This window comes from Cottoperca gobio, chromosome 2 (genome assembly GCF_900634415.1).
Source record: "Cottoperca gobio chromosome 2, fCotGob3.1, whole genome shotgun sequence".
Classification (NCBI taxonomy): Eukaryota; Metazoa; Chordata; class Actinopteri; order Perciformes; family Bovichtidae; genus Cottoperca; species Cottoperca gobio.
The window spans coordinates 2,372,700-2,383,369 of NC_041356.1; the positions used below are offsets into that span (position 1 = coordinate 2,372,700).

General features: G+C 41.2%; 1 protein-coding gene across 1 annotated transcript in view; it reads left to right on the forward strand.

The window, feature by feature from the left end:
- The window catches only part of ccdc22 (CCC complex scaffolding subunit CCDC22), a 16,549-nt gene extending 6,214 nt beyond the window's left edge, over positions 1-10,335 (forward strand). Inside the window, 11 exon segments of the mRNA XM_029451106.1 lie at positions 5,520-5,735; positions 5,944-6,108; positions 6,700-6,819; positions 6,913-7,029; positions 7,107-7,136; positions 7,138-7,209; positions 7,405-7,512; positions 7,852-7,947; positions 8,552-8,611; positions 8,698-8,772; positions 9,614-10,335. Coding sequence (XP_029306966.1) covers positions 5,520-5,735; positions 5,944-6,108; positions 6,700-6,819; positions 6,913-7,029; positions 7,107-7,136; positions 7,138-7,209; positions 7,405-7,512; positions 7,852-7,947; positions 8,552-8,611; positions 8,698-8,772; positions 9,614-9,727 — 1,173 coding nt within the window. The 3' untranslated portion in view covers positions 9,728-10,335.
- The last annotated feature ends 335 nt before the right edge of the window (positions 10,336-10,670 follow it).

Consider the following 10,670-nt stretch of genomic DNA (forward strand, 5'->3'; position numbering starts at 1 on the left):
CGAATATCATTGGCTACATGATACTTCAGTCATCTGGAGACTCAGTTGCTATTGGCTCGGTCTGTAAACAAAAGAAGAGTGCTGGCACTTCCTTATCAAGTTGACACTCATTGGCTATTGAAAGCTGTAGAGAAGGCATGGAAGCTCCTATTGGCTCAAATGAGGTGTCAATCGAAAGGTCAGAGTGCGGCATCCATCTTGGAAACGTTGTCTCAGAGCTGCATGCATGGAGAATAAAGTTATTTCCGAGAATGAATGGAAATCACAAATCAACCAGCTGATTGCAACAGCTGTTCATGGACATTTATGGACTTGACGATGTTGACATCAATATATTTTTACTGGAATCGATCTATTGGACCTTTACAATGACACAGGAGTGTTTTTTTTGGGATTATTACGGATTACAGGATTATTATGAGGCTTCATAAGTGAGTTGGAGTTATGATTTAGATTTTTGAGTTTAATTGCGATTTTGAGGAGGTGATTATACCTGATGTTGTGATAGTGATCTCAAAATCTAAATATGAGAGTCTAAGTTTTCTAATAAGATGTGGCATGGGTACCACATCCAGCATGGTGGACTGTACACAATAAAACTCGTGGTGGGCGGGCCGTCCACACGGTAAGAGGTTTTAATGAATCAGTGCAGAAGAAGAGAAATAGATGTGAGGAAAACAAACAACTAGTTTGTCAAGAGGGCACACAGTCTCTTTTTATCTCATCTGATCATTCCAATACATGGATATTTTCACAACGACATGGCCACCTGATGAAGGTATTGAGTGAAAATGGTCGGCAAATGCTGCTTTGTTTTAATGTGTATCATAACAACGACTTTATATTTTCAGTCATAGGTCTTTCGATTTCCCTTTTTGAAATGACGAATACAGACTACCACAGCCTGCTGTTATGGAGCGTTATGTCCTTTGACGCAGGGGCAGAACGTACCTGTTAGTTGCTTGGCTGTAGTTTCTGCGGTGTACAAATCAAATGCAACTTTTTGGCCAAGATGTAGGCAACGTGAGGCGACGCTCCGTGGCCACTAGTTCTTTGATGTGTGTTTGGTAAGGATGAGTCCTTAGCAGAATCCTTGTTTGGAATCTGACCCACGGCCCTTTGCTGCATGTCGTCCCCCATTTCCTCTATCTTCAGCTGTACCATTTAAAATATATATATATTTTAAATGGCAAAAAAAGCTCACATACAAGTCAGTTTTCAAATAATACCCAAGGCAAACAAATAAAGGCAGGTTATTATTAAAGGCCGGGTAAAAAAACACTTATTAGGGCGTTATAACCTATAATTACTATTTTTGTTACCACTTTTATTTACTATTAAGACAATAACACCATTGACACTACCACTATGGGGTGAGCCACTGCCTCAAGTGATTTTAGTACGGCATTGTTAAAGGTATGTGTAAGATATGCCAGAATTTAAATCTAAAACATTGAAGAGGTAACACTGTTGATGTAATGTCAAACATGTGTTGTGTTGCAGAGATATCTACTGAAGTTAGCATGCTAACAGCTATCTGCCCTCCGTCCAGTCTGTAATGCCACAAGTTCCTCTAGAGGTGATGGTGAGTCACTGTAGCTGCAGTCTGCCTCAGCACAGAGGGAGAAGAAGTACAGCTGTCTGACCCGGGCAGACTCAGGGTCAACATCACATCCATGATCCCTGCACGTTTTGATACTTTGTTTTAGCTGGGAGATGGACAGATCTTCCGTTAGCAGTCAGCAGATTGCACCAATTTAGCCAAATCCCTGCCGGATCATTAAACTTTCTGTCGCTGCTGTTACACAGGATAGACCCAGCGCTCCCTCAGCCCGCTGTTACTCCCGGTGCTTGGATATTCGGCGGCAGAATCCGAGCTGCCGGAGGGGCCGCACGCTCACCTAACAGGAAGCAGTACTACTATGTCAGTGTCACAGTAAACACACAGATATGAGCCCCACGTGAAGATTATAATATAGCAGAGTTTTTATAAGTCAGTTTCAGCAGTCTGCTCTAATGAACTGACAGGCAGGAGTAGAAGATGTATAGCTATAGAATACAACACACAATATAAATAATAGAATACAATAAATATGACAAACTACAACTAAAATACAAACAGGATAACATACCCTAGATGCTTGTTAATAACTGGTGGTTCTGATGATGAATTTATTTGATATGGAGGCAGTAGTACAGGTGTCTTTGGAGCAGGGTGCTCAGAACTACACGCTGAACCTTTTTTAAACCCTGTGTGAGCATTTTCTTGGGTTTCTTGAACTGCCTTCTCTCCTTGCTGTAAAACAGGGGTGTCCAAACTTTTTTCACTGAGGGCCCCATACAGAAAAATATAAAGGGCTGGGCCACCCACTAGAGGTGAGGTATATCGCCTCACCTCTACTATATTAAAGTTAGCAAAATCAATCAAATGTAGGTAAATTATGCTTGATAATTGAATATGCTTAAAGAAAAAACAGCTTTCCATTAATGAGGTTTCATTTATTTTATTAAAGAAAGGGTTTGCAGCTCATTCTCAAAACAGAAGCATCAGATTGCTTCTTAGTCAGGATGGTGATGGATATATTTCAAGCTGAGAAAATGTTTGCTCACTTATGTATGTTGAGCCGAACAGACTCATCATTCTTTGTGCGTGGCGTCTCATGAGAGGAAACCTTTCCAAGCTCCGGTAGAAGTCGGGGAGGGAGAGAAGCTGATGTTGATTCTTCAGGGAATTATCACACTACATTTCGATGAGTTCAAGTTGCAGACTCTCTTCCACGTCTTCTGCATTCAGAAGTGCGCAACATTGAAGTTGCGTAGTTGTGTCTCATAAAGACAGAGCTTCACACAGAATGCTTTCTCCAAAAGAGGGTCCATGTCCATAGACCCCTATGTTAAAATGCCCAACTTTACAGCAGAAATAAACCTGTTTACAGCCTGGTATAAGAAACGGTTTTGGTCTTGATAGCTTATCTCCCTCTTCATGACAACTGTATGGGGGGGGGGGGAATTTTTATATAACTCTCCCATTGAAATTATATTAAGGCTTATGTTTTGTAATATTAGGGCCGTGGATGCTTTGAGTGACAGGTGGGTACCATCTCATGTCGCGAGCAGCTTGCCGTCTGCTCTGCTACGTCACCCATGCCGGCCTCCACTCCGCCGACAATGCCCATTTTTAGATTAACCGGGAGTTGGATGGTGGCGCAATTAATTTTTACAAGGGGCCACATGTAAAATTGTTCTCCCATTGTAAAAAGCAGTACATTATATATTTTGATTAGCTGCTACTGGTAATCAAAACATCAGTATTTTATTTTTAACATGTTAATCTTCACAAACCAATACTGAAAAGGTGTTTTACAACATGTAAAGATAAGCAATTAATCAACTTTATACAAAAAGCATTAAGTGCTTTTGATGTTTTTCAATTCACTTGTTCAGTGAGAAAAATCCAGTCTGTCTTGGGCTTGAACAAGTGCGCTGAAATCTGGTTGAATGTCTGAGGTGGATGTGCGAAGAACAGCTGACAGGTGATCATCAGTGAGAGAGGATCTGTTGAACTTCATCACTGAGAATGTCTGTTCACATATGTAGGTAGATCCAAAGAGGACCAGAATCTTCTGAGCATGTCTCCTCATGTGTGGAAAGTTCTCCTCTTTCAGGGAAGAGTAAAACTCAGGCAGTGAGACTGACCTAAAGTGCTCTGACAGAACTGTTTTTTAAAGTCTTGAAATCGCCTTGAAAACTCACCATGCAGTGCTTCTAACATGGATGAAAACCTGTGGAGGTGATCAGCTGATGGTGTGGCTTCCTTCAGTGTTAGCAAGTGGGTGAGAATGTTGTCCTCCATTGGGCTTGAGAGAAGCTGCAACTTTCTCATGAAAGCCTTCACTGCGCTGTACATTTCATGTACAAAAAAGGCCCTTGCATTGCAGTTAGACATTTAGTTCATTCATTAGTGCAGTCACATCGACAGCAAAACCAAGGTCTGCCATCCAGTCTGCATCTGAAAGCTGTGGGACATCTTTTCCTTTCTTCACACAGAAGTCTTGACTCTCTTCTCTCAGACACTCTTTGCCCAGGCTGAGCACCTGACAGCAGTGTGGTAGCCTATGTCACGATGTTCAGTCTCATTTTCCTCAAAGTGCAACAAACAGTCTGTGGTTGTAATGCTCTTGCCCTGATGAAGTTAACTATTTTAGTTATATCAACAGCAGGGTTAATTTTTAGAACTGACTTATACAAAAATTCCTGATGTATAATACAATGCAAAAATACCAATTTCTGTTCAGGGTTAATTTCTGCCACTTTATCCTACATGGGCAGTATCACGTACATCGCAGCTCTCATCCAAAGCCAAGGAAAAAAAGTAAAAGTTGACAGCTGTTCTTCACCTGAAGCTCCAGATTTCCCGCGATGTCCTCAATCCTCCTTGTTACAGTGCGTCGGGAGAGGTGCACATTCTCAAATGCCTCCTTTTTCTCCGGGCATATTAATGCTGCAGAGTCCAACAAACACTCCTTGATAAACTCTCCATCAGAAAACTGTTTACTTTTTTCACCAATTTTGTGGGATAAGACGTAAGTTGTCTTGACAGCTGCATCTCTGGATGTGCAATGTTTTGTAAAAAGTCCTTGTTTGATTTGCAGATTAGCTAGCAAAGCATCCGACTCCTTTTTCCGCTCATCGGTCAAGTTCTTGAATTTCTCTGCGTGTTTGGTCTCGTAGTGGCGACTCAAATTGTAATCCTTGAACACAGCGACCTGCGCACAAACTAAGCACACAGCTTTACTTTTTGACTTCTGTAAATATATACTTAGCGATCCTTGTATTCTTGAAAACGCGGCATTTAGTATCGATCTTTCTTTTGTTGATCTGGTGGTGATGGCCTAGTGGTACGCCTTCCAAACAAAACACTAGAAGGTTGGGAGTTCAATACCAGGCTGCCACCATTGTACCCCTGAGCAAGGTACTTAACCCTGGGAGACTGTCCCTGTACTTAGTTCAATGTAAGTCGCTCTGGATAAGAGCGTCTGCTAAATGACCTGTAATGTAATGTTGAAGTGAAGCAGACATTTTGAGGGCTAGCTGGCCAGCATCACTTCTAGCTGTTCATACGCGCATACGTAAATAAAAACAATAGCAACACAGTTAGAAAGGTATTTACGCCATGCATGCAATACAACTGTGTTGCTTTTATTTTTAAACGGGTGCTGTTTAAAAATATTAATAATAATAATAACTTTTTCATATATGTTGTAATTTATGATTGATCTGACCCGCGGCCTGTAAAATGCCCAGGTCTTGTCTAGTAAGTTGAAATGTGTCTTTGTGGGCATAGAAGTGACATAGTTAGCTCTGTGGGACTTGTAAAGTAGAACAGATGCTCTGCCTATACATGCATCAAAGCTTACAGTGTTTGCCACATGTTGGACCTGTTCTTTATAGGCTGTAATGCTGATAAGCATGTTTATACAACCATACCATGTTAAATTAGTTTGTCTGTTGTTGAACAGGAGTATCGCTCCAGGAAACTGACCCGGCTGCGTAAACGCATAGAGGAGCAGATGCGCTCTGCTGCACTGCCCTCTCTTGAAAGTGCCTTTGGTGGTCCTCGTGCCACCTCTGACTTGTCTGAGGTACTGCAGGCCTTCAGAGGCTCCGCCCCCTCTGACCACATCCTGACCAAGGGCAGCAACTTCACCCACACTCAGAAGTTCACCTTCACACAGGTGAGGACCACACACAACCCCAACACAAATCCTGGTGTGTGTGTGTGTGTGTGTGTGTGTGTGTGTGTGAGTGTGAGTGTTCTCTATGTGTGTGTGTGAGTGTTCTCTAATGTGTGTGTGTCAGTGTTCTCTAATGTGTGTGTGTCAGTGTTCTCTAATGTGTGTGTGTCAGTGTTCTCTAATGTGTGTGTGTGTGTGTGTGTCACAGACATTACCTAGCTCCTCCATCCCCTCTAGCCATCAGTCAGAGAGTGATATTCAGCACTGTCAGCAAGAGGAGCAGGTATCACTCCAGCTGCACTTCCAGCACCTCTGCAGTGATGTTGACCAGCTAGCAGCAGACATGAAGCACATGACTGTCACTAATGCACAGGTAAAAAAAAATCTATTTGAAGAACTGAAGTTGTAGCCTAGACATAACTACTTGATGTAAGTTTTTTGTATTTATACACACACATATGTATATATATATATTCAATTTCTTGTTTTTAATACATTTGCTTAAATTCTGTTATTACTTTGTCATTATGGGGTATAGAGTATAGCTCGATGAGGGGAATTTTTTTTTAGCATAACGCTGTAACATACCAAAATGTGTAAAGATTGAAGGGGTCTGAATACTTTCTGAACCCACTATATACGTGTGTATAAATACAAAAAATGGGTCAGTCCTTGGTAGCATTTGAAACACGGTAGTTTTGCATTCCATTTACAGCTATGTAACATACTTTCTGTTTAATACCCCAAATTATGGGGGCAGTAGCTCCAAAATGTAGACCTTGATTATCCCCCCAAATAAACGCAAGACAAAGAATAGCAATATGAGGGACATTGACAAATGACAAATCCATTGATATTAACTTCAAATTGTACGGAGGGGGAAGACGTCCTTTGAAGGGAGAAGAGTTAACAATGAACACAAATGAATGATAATATTTCTCAAATGAGAAGTGTTGTGGTGCAGGTGTTGGATGAGTTCAAGCAAAGAGAGCTGAAGAACTCTGAAAAAGAGGATAAGCTGCAGGTGAAGAAGAAAACAATCAACCTGTTGCCAGACTCGGACAACAACCTGCTGAAGCTTCAGGTAGGAGGGCTGAGTGAAATGTCTGATAACTGCTGTCGTCAAAGTCACCAGGGTACTCGGAGTGAGTGGAAAACTGTGTCTTTCTTCCTCCAGACTCTGGTGGAGGCCAGTGCCAAGCGGGTGGTGAACCTGGCCTCTCAGTGGGAGAAACGCCGCACACCCCTTATCAATGAGCACCGCAGACTCAAAGAAATCTGCAGCAAACAAGATGTAAGTGGTGCCTTACAACAGATGTGTCACTTCATTTGTTACAGAAAAAAAACTATTTTTGTCTTTATGTTCTTCAGCTGGAGTCATCCAAAAAGCTGTCTGAAATCTACGTCTCTGCATGATAAAATCCGTGTGTCTACAGAGGAGGCCAAGAAGAAGGAAGAAATCCACAAACAACTGGTAATAGACTGAATTTACATTTCTTTTGAAAGCTACCAAAGAACTTTTAGCTGATCTTTATTAGTACAGGTGGTCACCTCCAAAGTTACTGTTGCAAGCTTCATGTTGACACAGGTTTGTGTGAAAGTTAATTTCTCTGCACTCTAAGTTGTCTTTTGGTACCTTGTTGAATGTGCCTGTTCTTTTCCAACATAGGTAACAGAGTTAGAAAATCTTCCTCAGGACGTGTCTCGGTCAGCATACACTCAGAGGATTCTAGAGATTGTCAGCAACATCAAGAAACAGAAGGAGGAAATTACAAAGGTACATTTAAACTACAAGCCAGAACTGGAAATAACTTACACATTAAGCAGTGAACTGTTATTTGTTTTGGTAGCCGGTCTGCGTGCATGCAATTCCTGTGCGGCTAGTTTATGGCCATCGATTGGCACTGTGCTCATACATAATAACGCTGTCCCGACACATGCCGCCGTTGTGGAAACGTAAGGGCCACCCTTCGGTACCCCCTTCGGTACCCCCTCAGTTTAACGCCGGCAAAGGCATTATCATGTTTAGAGACATGTCGAGGAAATCCCTTTTAAGTATGTGCTGTGTATTAAATATAACATCCCCATAGCAACACTTTGTTCACTTTCCTTGCAGATTTTGTCAGACACTAAGGAGCTCCAGAAAGAGATCAACAGCCTGACAGGAAAACTGGACAGGACCTTTGCTGTGACTGATGAGCTGGTCTTCAAGGTAACAGAGTTTTAAATGTATTTCAGTTACTCTAGTTGCATTCAGCATAATTGTGTTGCTGTAAAGGAACAACAGCTAGGTGCGACCCCCAACGGAACCCCGCACCCCCGCTGACATTCAAGGTGTTTTTAAAATTTTATTTTTAAAATATATAGCGCCAAACTCACTTTTCACATTGAACAGGTGCTCTTTTATTAAATAAACTAAACGCTAATGTTATTTATCTGCACGTTTCCGTGTCTACTGCATTCATTTGCGCATTCACATTCTCTCCTCTGCTCTGTTTCGCGAAGGGCGGGGGCTCCGCCACACACACACACACACACACACACACACACACACACACACACACACACACACACACACACACACACACACACACACACACAGTCGACGTCGACCCCAACGTTCAGAATCTCAGGCGAAAATATCCACAGGTTTTAAACGCACACAGCCTGAATCCCCCCGCACGGGCCGCCCTCATCCAGTGTAGGCAACACCCCCCCCAAAGCAGTAAACCTAGCAGAAACACTGCAATGGTTGTTTTTAATATATACCGTATATGTGTTTTTGTGTATTATTAATCAATTTTTGTCATTTGAAGGACGCCAAAAAAGATGAATCCGTCCGCAAATCCTACAAGTACCTGGCTGCCCTGCATGAAGTATGTCGTCATGTTTATCTGATTTCATATCATCTTTTGCTCTCATCACAGAATGTGTTACATGTCATCTCTCTATTCATCTATAGAACTGTTATCAGTTGATTCAAACCATCGAGTACACTGGTACAATCTTGAGAGAGATTCGAGATCTAGAGGAGCAGGTAGGATTTACACTTCATCACATCCAGCACTGATGCTTGTTTACTGTGTTACAGAGTCAAATGAGAAGTTCCATCTGTGTGTCCAGTACAAACTGGAGCCGTCTTTCAACTTTACACATACACCATCCCAATACTTTACCATTTTCTAAAACTCCCAAAACGTATTTTTGAAAAGATTATCTGATTGACATAACTAAAGGAAAACATTGGTTCTCTAAATGACATTCCTTCCTTAATGTATTAAAAAACATCTGATTTCACCCATGTGTCCATTGTTTAAATCTGTGATCAAAAATCATTGGTCTGACAACTTTTATCTCTTATGATATTTCTCAACCACTGTTTACCAGATTTCTAAAGTACATGAAACGTGATTAGCTCGGACAATAGGTCTCTTCAATACAAATAATCATCATTAAATCAAAGATGGTGCATATGTCTTTTTTTGTTTAACACTGTTTTGTTCAGAAGTATTATAGGTTTTATAAATTCTGCTCACCAGTGTCAGTATTAAGTAAGTGTCTGTCATTGAGCGAAAAATACATTCTGCTCCATCCTTCACTTTTACATGGTTTGGATTGATCTTCTTGGGCATAGAAAATATTGTTTTTGGATCAGGGAACTTTGTTGACAGAAATGAGACATAATGCAGGGCGTACTTGTTCACTTTTGACAGAGGTGAGCAGTTTCCCTCTGCCCCCAGACAGAGGGGGGCCTGTAGTATCTCTGTACTGGACACACAGAAATGGAATTGATGTATATTTTCTAACATTTCCCTGTATTCTTTTTAAAATGCAGCAGATTTACAGGACAATAAAGTACATTTGTAAATTGTCCACAGATTGAAACAGAAAACGGTAGTAAAACTGTGGCTAACCTGGAGAGGATTCTGAATGACTACAAGGCTATTCGACAGGAGAACTCCGCACTCGCTGCCAAAGTCAGAGAAGGTTGAAGGAAGTCCAAGTTTGCTCCCCTCTGCCTGCTGAGGTCAAAGATGTGGTTAATACCTGGAGCCATTCGGACCTAAATAGGACTGAAACAGCACTCCAATTTTCACACTGTAGAGACTGCTGTTCATTAACACCAACCTGTGTGGCCATTGGAGACCTGCTTTTCGAACCATGGAACTAACATGGCATTTTAATGCACAAAGTGTATGGATGGATGAAGATTACAATTATTGTTTCATTTCAAACTGATTTTCTACGGCTGGACATGCTCTCTTAGGATCCATGCACTGGTTTGATTGCAACACAGCAGACAGCAGAGGGTGCTGGCAGATCTTTTCTGTTCAAATGTTAAGTCATTCATATTGATGTATGAAATGTTTTGATAAGATATCTTAATCAGATCTTTGACTGGGAAATTTTAATACAGAATTATTCTACCATTTTCAGAAATGAGCAGTTCCTTTTTATTGACGTGATGATGTTTGAACTGAATATGGTGGGTGAATGGCATTTGAATGTAGTCGATTTAATAATGTTGTTCAGCCCCATCAGCAAAGTATTGTTTTATATATAGTACCAGCTTGAATAAAGATGCCTTACAAAAAAACAAGAACGGATCTTGTAGTCCTTAAGATACTGGTCATAATGAGTGGACCTACTGCCATTGATATCATCTACACAACGATGCTCAGTTGCATTTTTCACGTACTACAGTACTATATTTTTGAATGTGCATACATGAGAGCAGCCTTGACATACATGAGAGCAGCCTTGACAAGTGTATTTCCAGCTGACACGCCCCCTTATTGGATATCAGTCATTGATTGGTTGCTGCAGCTAATCAGACTGATCTGATACATTTCAACGTCACTGGAGTGAGGACAAATCACAGATTAAATTCAAGTGCATCACTCCCAAGTTTAGTATGTTCATTTTTTTGGATGA